Below are 26,506 nucleotides of genomic sequence, written 5' to 3'. Positions count from 1 at the left end.
ATTCCATGATGTTAATCTAACAGATAGAAGTTCAGCTGCACCATCCGCAGTAATGTGTGAGACATTATTTTCATATAATGGCGGCTTTGCAGTAGTTATCCCCCCATTCACAATATGCTTGATACCACATTGTCCAACCTCGCCCAGGATAGCAATAGTTGACCTTGGATTTATATAGGTCTCCGCGGTTGTCTTAGGATAAGGTATCAGGGTATCATATAGTATTGTAGGGGTCTCCATCCTTATTTGATCAATTTCATCATTAGGTTCCACTATGGTCAAGATCCTGTCTCCACCTTGTGTTGCTATCTTAGTCTCCACATCTGGCACATTGGCTGACATTAGTCAGTCATTCAGATCCAGGGTACTTAATGCCAAATACCTATTGTTTGTGTTGATCTGAAATGGTAAGCATTGATTATTGTTTTGGGATATACTTGGAGTATTGATCTGTGTAGTCCTAGCTAGATGGTGGTAGAAATAACCTAAAGGATGTACACCCACACTATTCTCTCCCAGTACCAATGATGCTGCTCTAAGTAGTACAGTCGCCACGTGTTGGGGGTGCTTAAAATTAACGATTATGCAATCACCTTTACAAGTTTTCCTGGCACTCCCAATTCAAGGGACCCGTCTAGTTGATAATATCTGATCCGAGTAATTGACGGGGAACCCACAATTGTGGTTTAGCCAGGAAACTGTTTTCCGTTTAAGGGAATCATGTGATTCATTTTGTACATTAGACTGCATAGTATCTAAGGGCGGAACATTTGTAAGTACTATAACATATGGTTCGCATTGTGGGGGTAAGTTAGTAGTGCGAGTTTTCTTAGCTTGAACCGTTGTCCAACCTGTAGTAGATGGTGCTACATTTGATGTAGTAATTTTATCCACCATCTGATTGTTTGGTATGGGATTAGGTGGAAGGGTATTCTCCTTAATCGGGACTTGTGCATTTGTTCCCTGTTGCTCCATTATCCCACCTTGTGGTTTATTCTGAGTGTCAATTATTGTAGAAAGAGAGCCACCTAGTCTAAGCACTTCTGCAGATAGTAGGTCTATTTTATCAACTAGTGGTTTAACAACAGCCTCTAATTTATCCTCAAAAGCCTTAATAATGCAGGACATACTATTTGTGCTCATGTATGTATCAGTGCCGCAATTTTTAGTCATAGTTCCCTTTTGGCAGTAGGAATTTTTGGGAGTAGCTTCACAATTTGATTTGTGCTGAGCACCACCCCGCTTTGGTATCGTTTTTCTACATTCCCTTACTGCCCTTTTTTTTGGGGAGCAGGCTGAATGATCAATTCTAGATTCGTCCAACAGGTTCAAAGGTGTGGCGTCAGGGTCTGCAGACGTAAGTAGAGGACATTCTGAAACTACAGGGGACTCTGGTAGCGCCAAAAACTCTGTTAGCAAACATTCAGTAGCTAGGGCATTAGATGCCGCAACATTTGTAGTAGTGTTAACAGCGCTACTCAGAGAGCCTAAGTCAGTAGTATTTTCACAGCCCAGTGATTTCCTTCTATCTTTGTTGATTTTACTTACTACTTTCACAAGGTAGTTGTCCATAGTGGAATTATTTTTTACCATGGGTTAGCAGTGTGGGGCACAATTTTAATTCAATAACCCAATTACAAGCTGTCTGTAATAGACCTAGTTGCCCTAATCTTAAAGATACACTACTAAAAGATTTTACAATCAGCGCATATGCAACACAATGGATTATAAATTGTAAATTTGATTGCACAAAAAAGGGAACAACGACTACCCTCTTATTTTACTTAATAAAAGATATGTATCTTAAGTCAGGGTGGTCACTGGAAGCTCTAGCTAGATCGGTTTGCTACAGGTAGTTCAAAGCGGATCAGGAGCTTCAGACAGCAATGGGCGATGAAAGCACGAAGCAGACCAGCGACCAATCAGTCACAGTTTAATGTTTATCCAATAATGGGGGACAGGGCCTTCTAACGTGCTCGTGAGCCGGCCTTCGAATTGGTGCGAGTCACAGAATCACAAGAGTAGCTGAGGTACAGCAATTGATATGCAAACAGGGTATGTCCGAGCTTGAAGTATTCACTTGCCTTAGAGAGGTGGCCCAGCCCGGCCTCGTCTGGCCCCGGACGGCCACAGACGGCCCGCCCTCTGCCCGGGCTCAGCCCGGCGTCGCCCGCGCGCGTCCCGCGACGCGGAGGGAGCCTCTGGATTTGTAGCGCCTCCGGGCGCGGAACTAGCCGGAAGGAGGTCCTGGGCGGTGCAAAGGCTGGCGGGAGCTGTAGTTCCCCCCCACTGCGGCCAGCGTTGGTGAGTGGCGGCGAGGGGAACAAACAGCGTCAGCGTCCCGTCCCGTAGAATGCCTGGTGGTCTAGCGGTGTCCAAAAAGGTATGTCCCCCACTCCACCGAGGGAGCCTCTGGATTTGTAGCGCCTCCGGGCGCGGAACTAGCCGGAAGGAGGTCCTGGGCGGTGCAAAGGCTGGCGGGAGCTGTAGTTCCCCCCCACTGCGGCCAGCGTTGGTGAGTGGCGGCGAGGGGAAGAAACAGCGTCAGCGTCCCGTCCCGTAGAATGCCTGGTGGTCTAGCGGTGTCCAAAAAGGTATGTCCCCAGCTCCACTGAGGGAGCCTCTGGATTTGTAGCGCCTCCGGGCGCGGAACTAGCCGGAAGGAGGTCCTGGGCGGTGCAAAGGCTGGCGGGAGCTGTAGTTCCCTCCCACTGCGGCCAGCGTTGGTGAGTGGCGGCGAGGGGAACAAACAGCGTCAGCGTCCCGTCCCGTAGAATGCCTGGTGGTCTAGCGGTGTCCAAAAAGGTATGTCCCCCGCTCCACCGAGGGAGCCTCTGGATTTGTAGCGCCTCCGGGCGCGGAACTAGCCGGAAGGAGGTCCTGGGCGGTGCAAAGGCTGGCGGGAGCTGTAGTTCCCCCCCACTGCGGCCAGCGTTGGTGAGTGGCGGTGAGGGGAACAAACAGCGTCAGCGTCCCGTCCCGTAGAATGCCTGGTGGTCTAGCGGTGTCCAAAAAGGTATGGGATTATAATCATCCCAAGAGTCATGAGGCGGGATACTGTGGGTGTCATCGTCAGTATCATCATTATCATGTGGTGGGTCTATGTCCTCATCCCCACCCCCTATATCCTCATTATTGTCTTGTGGTGCAGGTGAGAGAGGAGGCACTGGAGAGTGTGCTGAAGAGAGTATTATGTTTGGAAGCTGTGGAGGTGGAGAGAAAGGCCTTATAGTTGAAGTGGCTGAGTCTTTTTTCTTTAAGGGTATCTCAGGTGTGTCTGAGGTGTCTAATTTCCTCTTCTTAGGAGGTATAGAGGTGACCTGACCGGTAATGGGGTCGATATGGAGTGTGTTTTGCTTAGGATCTGGTGGATCTGGAAGAAAAAGTTATTTTGACCCACTGTCTTTTTCGGCGCCGAGGACTTAGGCTCCGAGTGGTGTTTTGGCTCGTCGTCTTTAGATTTAGGAGGGGTTTTAGTCTCCTTTTGCTTAGGTGGAGTTTTCGACTCTGTAGATTTCGAATGTTTTTCCAGATCGGAAGCCTTGGGTTGACTCTGTTTCGGTGCCGAAGAGTCAGGAGTCGACAGTACCTTGGTTTTTTGTTTCGGTACCGAAGACTCTGGTGTCGACGGTACCTTGGGTTTGTGTTTTGGTGGTGAAGATGATTTCTCGGTACTGTGGTGTGGCTGGCTCGATCCCAAGCTGTCTGAAGGCTTTGTAGACTTCGGAGCAGGGCCCGGAGGCGGGGCTTCTGAAGTATTATCACGTGTCGACCCAGACCCGAAGGTGAAGGTGTTACCGGAGTCTTGTCTTTTTTCGGGGCAGGGGCGTCGATGTCAGTACTCACGTTCCGTTGACCTGGAGTAATCATCTGGTCTTCTGAGTCCGATTCATCGGCTTCAGAGACGCAGGCTTGTTAATCTCCTGTCTCTGGTTCTGGATCGTCGGGGCCTGCATCGAAGATGTTGTCCGGCGCTGAAACATTTCGTGACGTCGAGCCTGGCGATCATGTATAGTTTTCTTGCACCTGAAAGAATCACAGGCCTGACAGTGTTGACTCTCGTGTTCTGGAGAGAGACAAAGGTTGCAGACCTCGTGGAGATCTGTGTGTGGGAATTTAGACCCACACTTGCATTTTTTAAATGGAGTCCTTCCCATATGCTGGTTGATGGCGTCGACGACCGGACTCGAATAGTTTGTTGGTTTTTGGATACGCTTCGAGGGAGAGCCCGATCGAAACAATACCACAATACCGTCGAACGGTGAGAGCTTTGCACGTCGAAGGGGGATCGAATTCTACAACGACCCGGAGCGCAGCAAATAACATCCGAACCCGACGACGGAAAAAAACAATCTGGAGACGGAGTTGATGCCAATGCGCACTACTAACCAAAGGAGGAGTCACCTATCTCGTGACTACAAATACTTCTACAATAACAACGTGCAAACATCCGAGCCCAACACCAGATGGGGATCTATGCACAAGTATACGATCTACAGCTCATATGCCTCGAACACTGTAGTCTTGCGAGTTTAACTGTCAGGACGTGTAAAGTACATGTCCTGCCTGTGTCATATATGGTACTCTGCCTTTAGGACTCAGTAGGCCTGCCAGAGGGGCGAGTTACACAAATGTATGAGGGGAAGTGGTGGCTTTGCCATTGTTTTAATAGCAAAGTCGGGCTAGCAGTGCGGGACTGCCCTATAAGACTGCAGTGACTGGCTCATTTTAATTGGAGGGCCTCCAGGGTGGCACAAACGGTCCTGCAAGTCTTGGGCTACCCCTCTAACTTTCATGACCAAATTACCAGGGTACCATTTACTAGGGACTTACAGGTAAGTGAGCCATTTCAAATGGGGTACAGCCCATTCGACATACACTTTAGGGTCAGAGCACCGGCATTGAGGTCTGGTTAGCAAACCTCAGTGCACTCTCATATTCTAAAAACTTTGCGGTGAACACACAAAAAGAGGCATATTCCTTACAGGGTGCCTTTTTGCAGAAATGAAAACAAATGTCCCTAATGTACAGTGAGGTATTATTCTAGATCATCATGGTTTGAAGGCCTGCCTTAAATCCATTGATTTTCAGATGCCATGTCCACCAGAGTGTGCTGATGAGAAAGGCTTTTCCAACAAGAGAGTCATTGGCGTTTATGACACTCACCTCTAAATGAGGGAGAATTAGATAGCTTTTAAGGTTGTTTCCTGTTTTCTTACCTTTCAATAAAACATTGGAAACTTTTCTGAAACCTTCTCTTAGGATGTGGCTTGTACCCTTAACTGCCAAATCATCAGTCTTTGTCATGGACTCATGGACTCTGCAGACACACCTTCCTGGTGAAGGTTGTCTAAGCTTGGCCAAGCCATGGAGTGTGAAGGACATGGTGTGCTGTTACCAAATAGTGGAGGATTATACTAACAAAGATGCTCAAAGCTCTTTCTCATACGGTTAGCTGTTGACATTGGTTTTTTTTTTTAAACATCTTTTTTCATGGCTGTGGTCATTGTGACTGTGAGAACAATATTCATTTATTAGATACATTTTTATTACACTATTGTCTGAACTTCAGAATAAACATTAGTCTATTACTGGAGACTGCTGACTGATCTGTCAATCCTAACATCCCAAATCATATTGCTTTAATTACGTAATCTTCAGGACAGGTCTGTTTGGTTATATGAGGTCCTGTAACCAATCTCTACTCTTTTTTTTCCTTTTCTTATACCAACCTGCAATGGTTTTAATCTAATGTTTAATTCAGATTTGATGACAAAGTTATCCATTTACCAAACCGGGTGTCAATTATTTTCCAATATTATCATTTTGTGAATTCCCTGACAGGTAAAATTAAAAGTTATATTTGAAACAAACACAGCTGCATTGCCTTTGGTAGCTCATCGACAAAAAGATCCAAATTAAGATACTATTGAAGAGACAACATCGAACCTTAGGCCAGATAACTAAAATAATTCTGCAGAAAGCATGTGACTTCATTAACCCCAACTATTGGAAAACAGAAAATAGTCCTAAAGCACAAGGTCATAAGTGCTCAATAAGTATAGGTAATACCAGCACCTAACGCCTTTGAAGCCCCATTTGGTACTGAAACCCTTGGCTTCACAAGTGTTACAGCATCTCCCAGTACATGGATATTACTCACATTCACCAGGTTGGATGTATTTGCTCTCTAAAAGTAAGAACATAACAGATGATATGTGAATTAGACAACATAAAGAGTAAATAGAAAACTTTAAAAACATTTCATATCCTTTATTAAACTTACCCAGTTCTGCTGGAAACGTTTCTGTATAATAAAAGACACAAAATGCTAGATTAGATCCCAAATTATCATTAACTTTTTAATATGGCTTATACCTTCTGAGGTAAGGTTTCTTATAATTTATGTGTTCAGATGCTCATTTTGTTCATTTCCCTAGAAAAGATGCAACTGAACAAGTTACACATCTTAATGCTCTTTCTGGTGGATACTATCTAACCACAGATTCTTCACCTTTACAATATTGCCCAGGCCCCAGACTGGATCTGGAAATCTTTCTTAGCAATTCTCTAAAGGTGCTCTAATTTACTCTAAATTTGCTTTCCTGATGGATACTTCTAACCACATATTTCACACCTGTAGAATAGATACCAAAGTAGTACCTCCTGGAGTAAGAGAGTCTGTGGAGTGGACTCAAATCAAAAAGTCATGCATGACCGAACCTGCGTACTGGCCTTTCTGTTAGTCTTGATTGTCAAGGCAGCATTGTGTTGTGAATGTGTGCACCGAAGCACACAGCCTGGCAGATGCCAATGACGCATGTCAATGCAGTGGAAGAACCTTATCCCTGGTGAAATGGCCCTCATTTCCAACAGAGGCTGCTTTTTAGCCAGTGTGTACCAGCTCTTGAAGCAAAGGGCTATTCACCTTAGCAAAGTCCTTTTCTGTACAGCCAATCATTTGTTTGACCCAAGAAACCCAACAAAAGCTGAATGTCCACCCTCTAGTACTTGGTACGATTGATGTTTTAGGGTCCAACTAATAGAATCACTCCTCCTCTCCAAGAAAGGAGGAGGGCAAAGGGCGCTGGGAGAATGATGGATTGCTCAACGTGGAAAGGACTCATGACTTTTGGCAAGAAGGCCACCAAGTCCTAAGCACCAGATTGTCTGGAGAAAATCTGTTGTAGGGCAGTTGCACTGACAGTGCCTGACGTTCACTCATGCTATGAGCTGAAGTGATTCCAATTAGGAGTACAGTTTTTGGAGTCAGAAGATGAAGCAAGCAGCTGTGCATGAGCTACATGGGTGGACACATGAGAACCGTCAAGACCAAGTTAAGGCCCCTTTGTGGCATCACAAAACATTTGGGAGGGAGCAAGTTTGTCATACCTTTAATAAACCTCAGAACATCAGTTGGTGTAAACAAGGACGGTTTGTCCGGCAAATGCAAAAAGGCCAAATGGGCTGCAAAATAACCTTTAATAGTGACCACTTGCTGAGCCAAAGGAAAAACAAACAATAAAACATCCAACAGTTAGGCTTGTAAAGGATTTGCCTTGCAGAGCTTCACCCCAGACAACAAATTTGTCCTCTCACCTGGTGTAAAAGGATGTCTGACAGCCAGGGTGACCTCCACAACCTCGGGTGGCAGAAGCATCGAGGTGTAGATTGGCCCGGTTCCGGAGAAGGAGCCTGCCCTGCTGATGCGATACAAGACCATCCCAAAGTGGTAGCCTGAACAAAGGGCAGATGCTCAAGCCCAGATGTTTCTGGTACCAGGGTCTCTTGGCCCAATCCAGAGCCACAAGCATGACTTGTGCCTGGCCTTTCCTGATCTTTTTTGGAACTTAGGTCCCAAGAAGTAGGGGTGGAAAGGCCAGAATGAATATCATAGCGACTCTCTTTGTAGAAAGTCTAACTAGCAAAAGCAAAACTATTGGCACTATGCCACCTTGGGCTTGTCTGCCCTGGCATTCAAATGGTGTTTCAAGACCAGGGAATTCCCCAATGCTCCAGCCAACTCTATAGGTGCAAGGGCCTCTTGGCACTGGACCCAGGGCCACACACTGCCCTGCTTGTTGCAGTACCGCAAGGTGTTGTTGTTGTCCTTGCTAACCTGCACCGGCATTCCTTTGATAGAGTGCAGGAAGGCCTTTAACACAAACTGAATGGCGCACAAGACCAACATATTGATATGGAGCCAGGTTTATGCACAGACCAGGGTCCTCTGATCTCTGTCTCCCCCAGCTGGCTACCCCAACCCAGCAGTAGGCATCAGTCACCACCCTCAGCTGTGGGTGGAGAAGGGAGAGGAGTCTGCCGGTGGTCCAACTGGGCTGGATCAGTCAATACTACAGATAATGTGCAATCTCCTCTGAAATCAGAATGGCATCAAACAGTTTTCCTTGGTGCTGAGCCCATTAGAATTTGAGATTCCGTTACAAAGCCTGCATATGCAATCTGGCGTTGTGGACAAGAAGACTTAGATCTGCTCACACAGATATAAAAGATGGAAGCTGAAACATCAGGATCATAGCCTGAATGCCCCAGTCTCGTTGCAACAGAGGATAATAACTGAACTGTATATAAGACAGTTCCTATGAAAGGAAACCTCTGAGAAAGAGTCAGATGTGATGAAAAGGAGTCAGGTGCGACCTAGGCTCATTGAGTAAGAACCCCAACAATGTCAGGAGGTTCACCGTCGTGTGGATGTGTTCTACGACTGACTGTGGCAAACCTAGCTTCAGCAGCCAGTCATTTAGGTAGGGAAAAATTGGCATTTCTAACCTCCAAAGTAGCTACCATCTCTATCCTTTAGTGAACACCCATGGGCACTAGGGAGACCTGGGGCAGCACTACAAATTGAAAAATGCCATTGGCTGCCCTCGAACAGCAAGTAATGTCTGTGGGGCTGCAGGGTGAATAAATAATAATACGCATCCTGCAGGTCAACTGATTCCATCCAGTCGCTCAGGTGTATGGCAGAGAGAATCATCCCCATTTCTCTTTTATCATTGCAGGTTAAAATCCAAGATAAACACATTAATAGAGAAATATGAGAGTATCTGGAATCCACAATCGCCTGCACTTGTCTCATTTGGATTTCTGGCTGAACCACAGTACAGACTCTGTGCTCGCAGGCAGGTCGCTCCCCACACTGCTGTTCTGCCTCGGTTTGTACTGGTGTCTCTTTTGCTGCACTGCCTTGTCTGCCTGACTGTATTTTGTCATAACCTGCCGTTTTCATTTTCTCCTCCCCTGTGGTAACCTGTCTTTTTTCCTCCCTTGTCTTGCTGTAAACTTGCCTTTTCTCCCTTCTTGTTCCCCCCTTGCCAGCTCTGTGCCCGACTTGCTTTCTGTCCCCCCCCACCGTCCATCACCCGTTCGGTTCCCGCTCTTCCCGCCACTGCGTCCCTGCGGCCCCGCCCCCCTACTCACTCATTCGCCACCCCGCTCTCACCTCCCAGCTGCTCCTCCCACACAACTCCCCTTATATGGAGGCCGCGCAGCGGTGAAAGAAGCGACCTCTGACCCTGCTCGCAGGCAGGTCGCTCCCCATGCCGCTGTACTGCCTCGGTTTGTACTGATGTCTCTTTTGCTGCCCTGTCTTGTCTGCCTGACTGCATTTTGTCATAACGTGCCGTTTTCTTTTTCTCCTCCCATGTGGTAACCTGTCTTTTTTCCTCCCTTGTCTTGCTGTAAACTTGCCTTTTCTCCCTCCCTGTTCCCCCCTGCCAGCTCTGTGCCAGATTTGCCTTCTGTTCCCCCCCTGCTGTTCGTCACCCGTTCTGTTCCTGCTCTTCCCGCCGCCTGCGTCCCCGCCCCCCCTCACTCATTCACCACCCCGCTCCCGCCTCCCAGCTGCTCCTCCCTCCCAACGCCCCTTATATGGAGGCCGCGCAGCGGTGAAAGGAGCGACCTTTGACCCTGCTCACAGGCAGGTCGCTCCCCACGCCGCAGTACTGCCTCGGTTTGTACTGGTGTCTCTTTTGCTGCACTGCCTGGTCTGCCTGACTGTATTTTGTCATATCCTGCTGTTTTCTTTTTCTCCTCCCCTGTGGTAACCTGTCTTTGTTCCTCCCTTGTCTTGCTGTAAACTTGCCTTTTCTCCCTCCTGTTCCCCACATGCCAGCTCTGTGCCTGACTTGCCTTCTGTTTCCCCCCGTCGTCCGTCACCGGTTCGGTTCCCGCTCTTCCCGCCGCTGCGTCCCTGCGGCCCCGCCCCCCCACTCACTCATTCGCCACCCCGCTCCCGCCTCCCAGCTGTTCCTCCCTCCCAACTCCCCTTATATGGAGGCCGCGCAGCGGTGAAAGGAGCGACCTCTGACCCTGCTCGCAGGCAGGTTGCTCCCCACGCCGCTGTATTGCCTTGGTTTGTACTGGTCTCTCTTTTGCTGCACTGCCTTGTCTGCCTGACTGTATTTTGTCATAACCTTCCATTTTCCTTTTCCCCTCCCCTGTGGTAACCTGTCTTTTTTCCTCCCTTGTCTTGCTGTAAACTTGCCTTTTCTCCCTACCTGTTCCCCGCCTGCCAGCTCTGTGCCCGACTTGCCTTCTGTCCCCCCCCTGCCGTCCATCACCCGTTCGGTTCCCGCTCTTCCCGCCACTGCGTCCCTGCGGTCCCGCCCCCCTACTCACTCATTCGCCACCCCGCTCCCACCTCCCAGCTGCTCCTCCCACACAACTCCCCTTATATGGAGGCCGCGCAGCGGTGAAAGGAGCGACCTCTGACCCTGCTCGCAGGCAGGTCGCTCCCCACGCTGCTGTACTGCCTCGGTTTGTACTCAATCAATCAATCAATCAAAGCATTTATATAGCGCACTACTCACCAAGAGGGTCTCAAGGCGCTAGGGGAGGGGGGTCCGCTACTGCTCGAACAGCCAGGTCTTGAGTTGCTTCCTGAAGGCGAGGTGGTCCTGGGTCAGGCGGAGGTGGGTCGGGAGGGAGTTCCACGTCCTGGCGGCGAGCAAGGAGAAGGACCGTCCCCCTGTGGTGGCTCTTCGGATGCGGGGGACGGTGGCGAGGGCTTGGCCGGTCGATCGAAGCTGGCGTTTGGGAGCGTAGAAGTTGAGGCGGCTGTTGAGGTATCCCTTTAGCTGTCTCTTTAGCTGCACTGCCTTGTCTGCCTGACTGTATTTTGTCATAACCTGCCATTTTCTTTTTCTCCTCCCCTGTGGTAACCTGTCTTTTTTTCCTCCCTTGTCTTGCTGTAAACTTGCCTTTTCTCCCTCCCTGTTCCCCCCTGCCAGCTCTGTGCCCGACTTGCCTTCTGTTCCCCCCCGTCGTCCGTCACCCGTTCAGTTCCCGCTCTTCCCGTTGCTGCATTCCTGCGTCCCCGCCCCCCCACTCACTCACTCATTCGCCACCCCGCTACCATCTCCCAGCTGCTCCTCCCTCCCAACTCCCCTTATATGGAGGCCACACAGCGGACGCACAGTGGACGCGCGCAGCAGGCGCGCCATAGGTGCGTCTAAGGCAAGCCTGTCTGCGCCAGTCCATGCGTGGACCGTGCCCAGCGCCAGAACCCCTGGCCCCCGCGAACGACATGACACCCGACTCCGCTACGATGCTAGCACCCTCCACGCACTCAACACCGGACGACCCCGCACCTGCTGCCTGACCGACCCGAAGTGCACCCAAGGACCCTTCTCCTGCCGGAACTTCAGCTTCACCAGCATCCGGCCTGCCAACACACCTACCAAATTACCCAATCACCTCAGATGCATCCTCCTCAAAATCCACTTCGCACGCAAACACGCCGTCGAACTCTGGGACCTACTCGACTCCAACACCCCATACGTTGCTTTCCTGACGGAGACCTGGCTGTACCCCTCTTCGGCAGCCGACATTGCCATAGCCATCCCGGAAGGTTATAAGATTTCACGCAAAGACCACACCAATGGAGTAGGAGGAGGAATCGCCCTCGTCCACAGGAACACTCTCAAAGTCTCGAAAAACACAGACGGCACCCTCAGCACCGCCGAACACCTGCACTTCCAGATCTACTCCGACCCCAACACCACCCTCAGAGGAACCCTCGTCTACAGACCCCCCTCCCGGATCCCGACCACAGTTCAGCGACTCCATCGCCAACCTCATCAGCTTACACGCCCTCGCCTCCACAGACTACATCCTCCTCGGGGACCTGAACTTCCACCTCGAGAACAACAACGACACCAACTCCACCACCCTGATCAACATCCTCGGACTCAGACAACTCGTCACAACACCCACCCACTCTGCCGGCCACACGCTTGACCCCATCTTCTCCGCGAGCTCCCACGTCTCCTTCAACCACACCACCGAGCTCCACTGGACCGACCACCGCTGCATCCACTTCACCTGCCGGAAACCCACCACACACCACCGCAACCAACAGTTGCCACGCCACTGCTGGAGCAAAGTCACCAAAGACCAGCAATCCACCACCCTCGCCCAGAGCCCACCCGCTGACCCGACCGACCCCGACGTTGCCGCTTGCAACCCCAGACGGTGGATCAAAGACTGCACCGACACCCTCGCCCTGCTCAAGAAGTGCCCCAACAGCCACACCAGCAAGAAAGCCAGCTGGTTCACCGAAGACCTCCAGGCCTCCAAGCAAACCCACCGTAAGCTGGAAAAGAACTGGATCCGTGAGCGAACACTGGAAAGCTACACAGCCCACAAGAACGCCACCCGCAGACACCACCACCTCATCAGATCTGCCAAAAGGGCCTCCTTCATAGACCGTCTAGACAACAACGCACACAACAGCAAAGAGTTCTTCAACATCGTGAAGGAACTCTCCAACCCCAGCTCCAGCACCAACGACATCCCACCTTCGCAAGACCTATGCGACTCACTGGCCACCTTCTTCCACCGCAAGATCACAGACATCCACGACAGCTTCAAGGCCACGACCGCCTCGGCAACCACTGAGTCCCCCGCCTCCACGACCACCATCCACACCAACTGCCTGCCCTCCTGGACCAACATCAACGACACCATCAAGATCATGAACACCGGCCAATCTGGATCCCCGTCAGACCCTTGCCCACACCACATCTTCAACAAAGCCAGCACCACCATCGCACCCCATCTCTGGAAAGCCATCAACGTCTCCTTCGAGACAGCGACCTTCCCAGAGAGCTGGAAGCACGCATAGTTCAATGCCTTACTCAAGAAACCCAAGGCGGACTCCAAGGACCTCAAAAACTTCCGACCCATCTCCCTGCTCCCATTCCCGGCGAAGGTCATCGAGAAGGCCGTCAACAAACAACTGACCAGCTTCCTCGAGGAGAACAGCATCCTAGACCCTTCTCAGTCCGGGTTCCACAGCAACCACAGCACCGAAACTGCCCTCATCGCCGCCACTGATGACATCAGGACCCTGCTAGACAACGGAGAAACCGCAGCCCTCATCCTCCTGGACCTGTCAGCCGCCTTCGACACGATCTGCCACCGCACACTACGAACACGCCTCTACGACGCTGGAATCCAAGAGAAGGCCCTGAACTGGATCACCTCCTTCCTCTCCGGCAGAACACAGAGCGCCCGCCTCCCCCCCTTCTGCTCCGAACCCACCGAGATCATCTGCGGCGTACCCCAGGGCTCATCCCTCAGCCCAACGCTGTTCAACATCTACATGGCACCGCTTGCCCACGTCGCCCGAATGCACGACCTCAACATCATCTCCTACGCCAATGACACCCAGCTGATCCTCTCCCTCACCAACGACCCCCACACCGCAAAACCCAACCTCCAAGAAGGAATGAAGGATGTTTCCGAATGGATGAGGAACAGCCGACTGAAGCTGAACTCGGACAAAACGGAGGTCCTCATCCTCGGATCCACCCCCTTGGCCTGGGACGACTCCAGGTGGCCGACAGCAGTAGGAACAGCCCCAACGCCCACCGACCACGCGCACAACCTAGGGGTCATCCTCGACTCCACCCTCTCCATGACGAAGCAGGTCAACGCAGTCTCTTCCTCCTGCTTCACCACCCTCCGCATGCTCCGCTGGATCTACAAGTGGATCTCCACCGAAACAAGGACGGTCACCCAGGCCCTCGTCAGCAGCAGACTGGACTACGGAAACGCACTCTACGCAGGAGCCTCAGCCAAACTCCGGAAACGGCTCCAACACATCCAGAACGCCTTGCACGCCTGATCCTCGACATCTCTCGCCGCAGCCACATCGCATCCCACCTGAGACACCGGCACTGGCTCCCCGTCAACAAGAGGATAACCTTCAAGCTCCTCACCCACGCACACAAGGCACTCCACAACACCGGACCAGCGTACCTCAACAGCCGACTCAGCTTTTACACCCCCACCTGCCAGCTCCGCTCCGCAGACTGCGCCCTCGCCTCTGTCTCCCGCATCTGAAGAGAGACCGCCGGTGGCAGATCATTCTCCCACCTCGCCGCCAGTACATGGAACACCCTCCCCATCCACCTACGGCAGACCCAAGAACTACTGATGTTCAGAAGACTCCTCAAGACCTGGCTCTTCGAACAGTAGCAGCATTTTCCCCCCTTAGCGCCTTGAGACCCTCATGGGTATGTAGTGCGCTTTACAAATGCTATGATTGATTGATTGTGCGGCTCTGGGTCTTGGAAAACCTGAAAGAGACATTTGACAGGGGTGGGATTACAGCACTCATCCTCTTGGATCCAAGTGCTGCTTTTGACAAGGTATTGCACACTGCTCTTCTCAGGAAACTCTAAAACGGGAGGATTACTGGTAAGGCCCATCACTGGCTCACTTCCTTCTTTGATCCTCAATATTTTCAGGTTGTATCTAAACCTTATGCATTCATAACACACTCTATAATTTGTGGAGAGCCAAGGGCTCTTTTCTGATGCTTTTTAATGTCTATGTCCACCCTTTAGTGGGCAAAGTGGAATATTAACTTTTCCATAATCTCTAATGCAGACGATACTCGTAGAGTGTTTTCCTTGACTCGGGGCTCAGATAAATCCCTCACAACTCAAACTCTGTTTGTAAGCCGTTGCCTATCAGATAGGGCTGAATTGCGTTAAACTCAATGGCAGTAAAACTGTGATTTTGGTAGTTGGGAACCAACCAGGCCAGTGGGGTTTCCCTTGGTGACCGGAGGTATTAGGGCTCTTGCTGGAGGTCAAGTAGGTGGTGAAGAATTTGGGAATATGGTTGGATAAGGAATTGAGATTTGTCCATCAGATTAACGCTGTGACAGGCTGTTGCTTTGGTATGTTGAGGTGCCTGAGGCTAATACTCTGGCACCTGTCTGAAATGAATTGAAACAGCATTTCTAAAGCGTGTGGTTACCCAATGGCATCCCAGCGCTACCAGCAGTGCGAGCAAAGACTACGAACTGTATTTAGGGAAAGATAAAGGTTTTAATTTGTTTCCGAAAGATCAGATAGTTAGGTTCCAGACGGATCTGCAGGGGAAGGCGATTCCATAGCTTGGAAACATTATATGAGAAAAGGCTCCCACCACTTCTCCATCTTCTAATTTTTGGTACTACCACCAGATGCTTGTTGTCCGACCTCAAGGCCCTATTAGAATGGTAGGGCAAAATAGTAGAACGGATGAAGGGTGGTCCCTTGCCTGAAAGTGCTTTGTGTGCCATGCACAATGCCTTAAACTGGGTCCTCTCCTGAATAGGAAGCCAGTGAAGAACCACAAGTGCAGGTTTAGCTGAAAGACGGTTGGGAATGTTCAAGAGCAAACGTGCTGCGCAGTTTTGCACAATGTGCACTTTTTTTGTAGTACAGCAAGGGGATCCTAAATAAAGGGCATTGGCATAGTCAAGCTGGGAAAGGATCAATACTTGCACCAGCAGTCTTCTGGCAAAAAAGGTAGCAGAGGGAGGATTTTACATATCATCCTTAGGATCCCATAGCAGCTGGTTGCAACCTTCCGTGCTTGCACTTTGAGATCAAGGTTCCGGTCAAGCCAAACGCCCAAACTCTTAATCTGGCCTTTGGGGGAAGGGGCTGGGCCAAGGCAGCTGGGCCAGAATGTTCCTATATCAAGGGGGGCAGAGTTGCCAAAGAACATCTACTCCGTTAAGTTTCAAATAAGAACATTCCATCCATATTGAAACCTTTTCAAGGCACCTTGTTGGACCATGTCCAGTGCTGTTCCGCTGATTGAAAGAGACCACCAACTGGGTGTCATCGGCATAAGTGAAAATCTGAATTCCGCAAGATAGAACCACCTCAGCCAGGGACCTCATATAGATCTTGAATAGTGTGGGGCTTAGGGAAGATCCCTGAGGAACCCCACACCTAAGAGGCATCCGTCCTGAGGAGATTTCATCCTCGAAGACTTCAAAAGATCTATCCTCCAGAAAAGACTGCAACCATTTCAGAGCTGTCCCGACCACTCCCACATCATTAAGTCTCTGGATCAGCAACTGGTGGTTGACCATGTCGAAGGCTGCACTGAGGTCTAAGAGAATAATAGCAGCGCAGCCTCAGTCATATAGGATTTTTCTGGATTCCTCCACTACTGCCAGGAGAGCGGTCTCGGTACCTCGTTGAGATCTAAATCCCATCTGCGAGGGGTGGAGACAGTTATTATTTTCAAAAAAAGCAGAAAGTGCAGAGTTGAGGTGCTTCTCTGCAATTTTGCTAATTCCTGGCAGCAATGAAATGGAACGGTAATTCCCCCACACTTCAGGATTCAGATTGAGTTTTTTAACAATGCTTTGACCATTGCCAACTTCCAAGAGGGGGGACAAGTTCCATCAGGAATGAGGCATTAATCAAATTAAGAATAACAGGGGCCACGGTCTCTGCGACTAGATTGAGTATGGTGGGGGGGGGGGAAGGGGGGCAGGGGAGGGGGAAGAATCCATGGGCGAGACAGATTTTAATTGGTTGAGTATTCTTCAAAGAATGGGCAGACCTGGGGGGTAATTTCAGCAAATAAGCATTCTGTATCTTGGGGCGTAATGTCCATGGATGTAACATTTTGTTGGATTATCGCCTGAGGGAAAAGCAGAATATATATCCTGTATTTTATTGAAAAAGAATTCTGCCATTTGATTCCAGCGATATAAGGTATCCTCGGGTACAATTGGGGGGCGGGGGATTGGAGAAGTGATTTCGCGATGCAGAAGATTTTGCGTGGGGAGTTGGAGGCTGATGTAATTTTCTCTTCAAATTAGAGAGCCTGAGACGATTTTATTTCAGCTTTATAGATTCTAATAGCCTCTCTATATTTATCTTTGTTGAGTACTGAGAAATCCTTTCTCCGTCTTCTTTCGAACTTTTTACAAGATTGCTTGAGCTCACCTGTCTGCATCCATCCAAAAGGACCACTGTCCAGGCACTGATCATATCACACATACATTATGACAATTTTTTTTGTCTGGGAGCTTCGAAGATCTCAACAAAAGCGTCCAAAGAACCCAGAATGCAGCCGTGCGTATCCTTGGCCACAGTCTGGAACTGGCTCAACTCAGCTGAGAGACCTCTGGCGAAGCGCATCCAATTCAAAGCACTTTGAATTTGTCTATAGAGCACTTTCACAATCAGGACCTCATTATCTGAGGCACTTTATGACTCCTTACTTTCTTTCTAGATCCTTGCCCTCTGTTAATCTTAGTCTGGCTCAGGTACTGCGAATTTGCTGTACCAGACAGGGAGGATGTTCCTTTCAGTATTTGGCACCAATACTATGGAATACCCTTCCCCCTCCACCTCCACCTCAATCCGACAGACACTACTCTGCAAACATCTGAAGACTTGTCTGTTTTAAAGGGCAGCATTTGCTGCCAATGGCTGAAGTCCTATTTGGGTAGACATGCGTTTTATAAAAATCTACAATAGTAATACAAATCTGGGCATACGTGAGCATTTGAAATCTGCCTTGCTGCAGGAAAGGTAGTCAGCAGGCAGAGATCTATGATTAAAGGACTTCATCCATCTTCGGCATGAGGATATAGCAACAGCAGCAACTCTTCCCTGTTTCTGAGTCGGGATCCCTCTTGATGGCTCCTTGCTTAAGAATGGATAGGTGCTCCTCCGAGAGCTGTTTCAATGTGGGAGGAAGGTGTGGTGGGGAGAAAGAACCATAGGGCAAAGCTGCCGAATGATTTGGATGACCCATTTGTCTAGCGTGATGGCTCACCACCATGGGAGAAAGTGCTGGATCCTGCCTCCCTGGGTGTTATTGCGCTACTAAGGGTAAGCTAAAGCAGCTTGGCGGCTGTTGCAGCAGGGGAAGTGGACTGGGAGGACTGATGCCCTTGGTGATCTGTGAGCTGTCTGCGAAATCCATGATCAGATCTTAAAGAACTTGCGGGACTGCCGTAGGGGCTGGGGAGACTGTCAGTGTCTATACGTCAGTGCCCTGGAGTAGAATTGGAATTTTCTAAATTCTTGCAGGAAACGGTTTGGCAGGGGCCAAATATCCCAGTGTGTGCGCTGTGGCCCTACTTTCCTTGAAACGTTCCAAGGCAGAAATTGCCTTTTCGCTTAACAGGTGCGACACATCAAGAGGCATATACATGAGAGAAGCCTGTACGTCTCCCAAAAACTCTGTGGAGTGCATCCATGCATAGTGGCGAGCTGCGCTTAAAAAAGTGCCAGGGCCCTCATCAGGAGGGCACCACAGTTTGTACAGCCCATTGCCACTGCCAGCGTTGCCAATGACATTTCCTACACAACTATTAACGATCGCACTGCTAAAGTGTGACAATTCAGATTGTTCGAGGCTCCCAAAGATATAAGAATGGCTTGGGCGGCAGGAATTAGCTGTTTTTAATGTATATTGCATTTATAAACAACTGTTGTTCTGCTCATCTCTAAATTACATAACTGTGGCAGCTGCCATAAGTGCTGGTGTTGAAAATGAAATGCAGGTGCCAAGCACCGGAAACCTCTGGCTCAAATTCACCACTGGTGGCGAAGCACCTCACTGGTGCCAACAGGCCTTCTCAGACAATCAATAGTATCAAGGCCAGCAAGAATCACGTATTCGGCTGCATCTTGCCCATTTGAATTAACTGAGTTATTTGTTTTAATGCGTTTATAAACAACCGGTCACAATGCTGATCTAAATACCCCTGTTAGGTGTCACTACAGACGACAATGCATACCGTTCTATTCTGTAAGTTGAATAGTGAACAGAGAAAGTGCTGGACTCTCCCGATATTGAGGTACTGTGCTTTTAGACTGTCGACCTGCTCTTATATTTTTAATGGCCTTACCCACTGTTTATATATGCTACATTATGATGAGGTTTTTAAAGATTGTGATTAGATGTAGAAAGTCCCTCATAATTTGAATATTCTATTGTGTTGTAAAAGTGCCTCTAGTTTTTATCTATGACATATATACTGATTTTAACAATATGTTTTGTGTTAAAATGAAGAAAGGTGCGCAAGCATGTCTTGTAAGTAAAGGTAGTAGATTTATTCCTTAAGTTACATCACAGGTTCTAGGTTACAGGAAGATGTTCTGATCCATAAAAGTGCCCCACCAGGAGCAGCCTCCTCGCTGCTCAGCCCTTCCACACCAACTGACTCTCACTTAAATCCAAACCCACTGAACATTCTATATGACCTCATCATAGGCTGAGCAGCAAGGCAGAGAACCACTGTAGGGAGAGTGCATTGGGTAATTAGTACATCACAACACATCTCCCCCCATATAATGATCGAAAATATTCAAAATGTGTTAAGGTGATAAAACACACATCTCAGCAAAGGAGGATGCATTAACAACAAAATAATTATACATCACCCCCCCTGCTATAATGACGATAGACAACAAAGAATGCAAGATAAAGAGTTACATTCCTAAAAACAGAGGATGCTATCCTCCATAACTCACACAACAAACAGCGGGTGCAATACCACCACACCACACGGAGTACCCACTGCACCACAAACTAAAGCACAAGACTGCAGCAGAACAAGGATCTACAACCTTCAACTGCACAAACCAACGGCAGGACAGGTCTACCTCAAAGAAGAGGAATAAGACACCACCCATACCAAAACATGGAAATTGTGATCCCAAGACGCTCTAAAAACAAATATGGGTATCTATAAACCCAAAGTAAATCCAGGGTATCTTTAAACCCAAAGTAAATCCAGGGTAACTTTAAACCCAAAACACACTCAAGACACTATGAGTATTTTTTTTAGACACAAGACAAATCCAGGGTTTCTTTTAAACCCAAGCAAATCCAGAGTTTCTTAAACCGGAAGCAAATCCAGGGTTTGTTAAACCCAAACAAATCCAGGGTATTCTTAACCCAAAAACACTCTCGAACACTCTATGGGTGTTTTTAATCCAGGGTATCTTTAAATCCAAAGTAAATCTAGGGTATCTTTAACCCAAACAAATCCAGGGTTTCTTTTAAACCCAAGCAAATCCAGAGTTTCTTAAACCCAAAGCAAATCCAGGGTTTCTTAAACCCAAACAAATCCAGGGTTTCTTAAACCCAAACAAATCCAGGGCATTCTTAACCCAAAAACACTCTCGAACAATCTATGGGTATTTTTAAACCCAAAACAAAGCAAAATCCAGGGTAACCAAAAAACAGTGAATTACAGCCAACACCCACAGGCCACAGCCTCCACACAACAGAGAACACACCTCCTAACAAACCCAAAACTGGGGTACTCACCGCCCCAAACCCTGCACTCACCACACCACACCCTACACATAGAAAGGACACAAGAACTCCCTAAAAACAAAAGTCACTACTCTGCAACCACCCCCACAAAACAGTATTACAGTACTAAAATGAACACAAAAAGAAAGTCTCTTACTCCGGTGAGCGATCACTCACCCGAAATTTCCCAGTCATGAAGTCGTTGTTAATGGCACACCATCTGCTAGCAAAGTCCAGTGTCCAGGTTTTGCAGCAACGAAGACACGAACTCCACACCATACGTTGAAACAGACCACTGCTGTGCTTATATGTAAAGTATTGCAGCAAAAATCACGAGAGGAACGATAATGATGAGGCGTCGTTCGCGGTCCACCAGAACTTGAAATAACTTTATTGAGAACTGCAGTGCGAGACTTCCCTGACGTTCTGGCACACCATATGGCTGCATCCTCCAACCAAAAGATGGCGGTACGGCAGTGATGCTGAGCCGGATGGCTCACAGCATCAGCGTGCTTCCAAACATACCAGGCAGCAATACGCTTCAAGGATGAGAAAACGTCACAGAGGAGGAGGCATCGCCGGACGACTGAATGTAGGTAAGTCAGCACAGTTTAAGTATTCGGAGGTATCAGATCTCTTCTTATTTCAGGCATAGAATATCGCGTTGTCCCCTGAGTCCATCTAGTTTTTTTTCCCGATCTTTATTGCGATGCTAAACAGCGTGGTTGGCGGCAAACAAACAGGAACCACCAGAGAGAAGGAAGATGTGGCCGCCCACCATAAGATGGCGGCACGCAGCGCACGTCGTGCCGGAAGGTTCACGGCACATCAGTGCATGCGGCATTCAAAGGCAGGCAAAGACTGTGAAAATTCCATGACTACAAAGAGGGTCCCACAAAGGAACTTCAGGTAAGGTTACGCGCGCTCAGTATGTGACTTGCGACTCCGTGTTTTGAACCATAACACGGCAGTTGACCATCGCCATAGTATGGATGTACAGGTCCTTAGTACATAATACACGCCTAGATTGGCACCAGGATACAACTGCTGATCGTTACCTCATTAAAGACACTAGTGCACTCCAACTGTTACTGCTGTGAAAGTTCAGCCAAACACTCCTCGTGGTTCGACCCATGCCCCCGACTGCTGAATACCTTCCAGTCAAGATCACGCACTGTCAACACCACGGCAAAAGTTCATAACATCTTTGTATGGCAAGCTTTAAAAACACACGCTGACGGTACACTGCACATCCACATTAAAGTCAAAGCTATTCAATGTTTCAGGATGACTTCAGATCGTTGTCACGCAGGTCAAACATCAGGTGATACTCTATATCTTCTACTCTAGAAGCATGTGGACTCACCTGAGTCAAGCAGATTTCAAACAAATAGAGTCCAACAAGAACAGATTATCCAAGGCAGGGTAACAGCAGGCTCCACAGAAATAAGAGCTGACGGTTCACAGGTGGTGAGGAATATCAGGGACTTACGTTAGTCTAGTTACTCTTATGGGGAACACTCACCCAAGTTCAGCAAGCACTGGCTCATCCACGATGGGGCTGACTGATATTTTGGTCACTGGTGGGGCTTCTGGACTGCCAGCTTGCTTCTTCAGCTTCTTAGGTATACAAGTCCATTAAAGTTAGCTCACGTAGGTTCTTTAAAATCATCGCCAGTGTTAAAACGAAGAAAGGTGCGCAAGCATGTCTTGTAAGTAAAGGTAGTAGATTTATTCCTTAAGTTACATCACAGGTTCTAGGTTACAGGAAGATGTTCTGATCCATAAAAGTGCCCCACCAGGAGCAGCCTCCTCGCTGCTCAGCCCTTCCACACCAACTGATTCTCCCTTCAAACCAAACCCACTGAACATTCTATATGACCTCATCATAGGCTGAGCAGCAAGGCAGAGAACCACTGTAGGGAGGGTGCATTGGGTAATTAGTACATCACAACATTTTGTACATGCTTTTATGGTTTTCTATGAAGAAATTGATTAAGCTCATTTTGACCCTTGACTGAGCGGTGATGTCCTCGGGTCTTCCGGGGCCGCAGGTGAGATCTTGCTGTCCATGTCCCAAAGGGCAGGAGTATATTGACCCCGCTGTAACTTTAGGAAGGGGTAACAATTCTCTTGAACACTGGATTTTGTTTCAGTAGCAGAGCTCCGAAACTACATTCAAAGGCGTGGAAAGAAGGGAACTGACGTCAGCGTAAACTGGTGGCATTTATATGCACATATGCTCACTTTCGGGGCGGTACAGAGCCAGCACTGAGCCATGTGACAAAATGCAACAACAAGCAGCTGTTCCACACGGCAGCACAGCATAAGTATGTATCTCGATTTTTCCTGCTCTTTCCTATATCAAACTACTATTTCTTTAAGCTTTGATGTGACCAACTTAATCTCCAGTGGCCACCACAAGCATGTTAATTCAATAACCACACCACGTTATTTCACGAATAATAGCTGAATAGGTGTAAAAATTCTTTGCCACGCACTATTAGTTATTCAATTTGAGTAAATACAAAAAGTAATAGAAATTGACTAGTAACAAAAAAAAATATCCCAATTCAGGTCAAAGACCTTCTAAAACAGTACTGATGGAAAACGGGGGACTTTATTGCGCGCCAGCTGAATGATTCTGGAAAAACAGCAAAACTAAAGCTAAAGGACCATGATGAAGTGGAGTCTTCAACAAGTTTAAATAGTTAGCATAACTGCTACAAAAGATCATATGGAATCTACAGAACTCAGAGACCAGAGCCAATCTCTACTCGTCCTCTTTACCAAGTCCTGATATCTTTTTAGAAGAATCGAAAATATGCAATGAAATAGGATGGCAGATTGAGACTATACTGGTCAGTCACAGTAACTTCTTCACGGATACACATACTACTGATCTGTGACATTGACCTACTGGCACTGGACCTCACTTAAGAGCTCTCTCTGTACTCTCTGCTCGGTTATTATTTCATGCCATTTATCAGACCTTCTCATACAGTTTAGCAGAGTTCTCAATGGTATCTTATATTTTCTGAGATCAAGCTAATACATTTCAGCTCTCTGTACAGTTCTATTCTAGTTTGTTTTCCCTTACATTTACGAGACAAACATACATTTTGAATACCTGCAACCCAGCCAGTGCTTGTAATGAGCTGTGAAAACTGCTTTCAGAGCTGAAACAATGACTGGCTGAGGGGGCTGTTTGTTTCCCCTTGCAGGAAGACCAGCTTAGGTAGACCTAGGAACTTCATTAACTTGTAAAGCGTCTGTTTCCGTGAGGCTCTGTGAAGACGTTTTTTATCCCCCGCACCCTGTTTCTCTCTCCTGCAAACAGACGTTGTATGCAGCCAATAATGGCCCCTCAAGGATCGTATTCCCCTCCCGCCTACTCTCCCCTTGGATAAGCTGGGTAGTCACACACACTTGGTTGCATTGTTTAAGCCATTAAATGTTATAATGTATTGTGTTTTACCACTTATGATTGTGAATGCAAGCACAATAGTTTAAATGCAGAAACAATAATAGACAAAGATTGAAATGTTTAACACTGGCACTGATGTACCGTTGGAGTTATAAGTTTATACTAGTATTGACCGATACCACATTTGCAATATTTGTTAAAGAACCTGCTGTGGCTCAATATACTAATAAAGATTTATTGCACACTAAAAAATGTAAGGTAAGACTCAGGGAAGGCAAACTTTGTTCACCCACCCAGGCAGGCTATAAATCCAGTGGGAGAAAGGCTACCTCCAATACCAGTTTTGAGTAACTACAAAGAAGGGGGAACATCCTCATTTCTCTGGGCCTATCTCTGGGCAGGCCACAGGCTCTGTACAAGGGAGAAAGTGTTTCCCTATCTTGGATTTTAGGAATAAGGTGTATGTGTGGGATTGTTTGCAGTAGGGCAAAAAAGTGGAAAGGCTTGCACCTGGTAACATGTACCCCACTAACTAGTGCCAATAATAAATGCAGCACCCAAAGGAATCCTCTCCAGAACTCTGGACCTGTGACAGAACACATGTTGTTTGAGACATGCGAGGAGACCTGAAGGGCTGAACCTACTCCCACTTGTACTCAGGACAAAGAAGTGGATGCCACGGTCAGCTGGCCCTCTTGCGTGGCTACAGGGACACAACAAGCCACAAGGGGCCTTTTTCCTGGAATGACCAGTTGTTACTGGAAGAGGACTGGACCCTGCTAATGGGCTTTGCTGGTGTAAGTTATAACCCCTAGGTGCTGTCCAGGATGTCCTTCGACCTTTGTCTATAACTATCCAGACCTCCAGAGGACCGGAACCAAGCACCCAAGTCAATCTGCCCAAAGCACAACCTCACGGCTTTACCCGCTGGAGGATTCTGAGTTCCAAAAGACCAAGTATGAACTTTCCTGGGTGCCAAATTTGAACTTTCTAGTATACTGTCTGCAACCATGCCCAACTGAAGTATTTGGACTTTCATTTCAGAGACTAAGGCATCAAGTAAAAGATTTGACCGAGATGAACCTTCCAGGTGTATCTGACAAGCGAACCTGCAAACAGTGATTAATGATTGACTTTGTTAACTCTTTATCTCATTAATCTTTACAAACTCATATCTGTGGGTCCCCTGTTTTATTTGTTGTTATTTTGATGTCATTTTCTTGTGTTTTTTACTTTCCCTACTTTTTTGCTACTTCTAAATGCTTTTCGCATTTCAGCTAAACTTGTCCGCTGTGTGTCATAGCATTCACGGGTTAAGCTCAGATTTAAATTACTGACACCTTTGCCTGGGCTGCACAAGTTAATGACTTAATTTGTTTTAGTGGACCACTATCCACTCCAATTAACAATTCACTTTGTTGGGGCATGGCCAGCAACATGTCCGGCTGGTTGCATCTGCCGGAGCTCCGGCGGCCCAAATGATATCCTGATAAGAATCCTGCCCTTCCGCACGCCACAAAGGTGAAATTGAGGACGGCAGCGAAGGGTGGTGATGTGTGCTAGTGGTCCGTACGGTGTTGTGGGGCATCCAACGACAAAAAGAAGGTGAAGAAACGGAGGTGTGGGGAGTCTTGCTCAAGATGGCGGACGGAGCGCACTGAGTTAGAGGCGCAGGTCCGCTAAAGAAGTACACGGCAACAGCTGACCTCCTGTTCCCCGACCGGAGCCCGAGAGACCCCAAGACTTGCTCCGAAGGTGGCCAGAGAGAAAGAGCGTGGGTCCACGCTCTAGACAGGGGAGCGAAAGGAGAAGGCCTGAACTCGTGCGCAGATGTGAGGGACTGCGCACGGAAGTGCAAGAGAGAGTGAGGCAGCGCAGTTTGGGCCCAGCATGGGTTTTCCCTCACTGGGGGATGTGGACCACGCATGGGCCAACACGGGGATTCTGCGAGGGCATTAGTGGCTGTGGCCGACCTCTAGAACTGTCCCCGGGGCCGAGAGCAGAGCCTGGTGGAAGACGTGAGGAGGAGGGGCGCCGCAGAGACTGTGCCTCGATGCTTGGACTGCTCCATTCTCCTGCCTCAGACCCCTGAGAGAGGTGGGGTGCCTACGCCTGTGGAGGGGGGCCCAACAACATCGTGTGCCTCTGGACAGCGGCGACCCTGTCTGTAAGAGCGGGCCGCAGTGTGTTTTTAGGTCAGCTTTCTAGTTGTTGCACATAGGGGATAAAAGGCCCGCTGGCACGCCTGGGCAGCGTGAGAGTTACAAGGGCTGATTGTTTTCAAACTAAGATCCAAACGATCTATGATGACCTTCGGAATAACAGGCAGGTAAATGACAAGGGTCAAACTACCTTAATAGAGGACGAGACGCAGCATTGTCAGTTCAACACGTTCAGCATACTGTCACCCACTGAAGTAAATAAACTCCTGCTATCTACTAAGTCAGGATCTCCGAGGGATCCGTGTCCACC

The 26,506-nt window shown here is 48.4% G+C and overlaps 1 protein-coding gene across 1 annotated transcript in view; it reads right to left on the bottom strand.

Annotated features, from left to right (window-relative positions):
- The window catches only part of LOC146771119 (erythroid membrane-associated protein-like), a 94,598-nt gene extending 86,407 nt beyond the window's left edge, over nt 1–8,191 (bottom strand). Inside the window, exons 1-4 of the mRNA XM_085640344.1 lie at nt 8,120–8,191; nt 7,393–7,498; nt 6,287–6,358; nt 6,164–6,190 (exon numbers count right to left, since the gene is read on the bottom strand). Coding sequence (XP_085496470.1) covers nt 6,164–6,190; nt 6,287–6,358; nt 7,393–7,498; nt 8,120–8,191 — 277 coding nt within the window. The remainder of the gene's footprint in view (nt 1–6,163; nt 6,191–6,286; nt 6,359–7,392; nt 7,499–8,119) is intronic.
- Between the last annotated feature and the right edge of the window lie 18,315 nt (nt 8,192–26,506).

Source organism: Triturus cristatus, unplaced genomic scaffold, assembly GCF_964204655.1.
Source record: "Triturus cristatus unplaced genomic scaffold, aTriCri1.1 SCAFFOLD_189, whole genome shotgun sequence".
Classification (NCBI taxonomy): Eukaryota; Metazoa; Chordata; class Amphibia; order Caudata; family Salamandridae; genus Triturus; species Triturus cristatus.
Note: the sequence above shows the minus strand (reverse complement) of the source record. Positions and strands in the feature narration are given on the sequence as shown.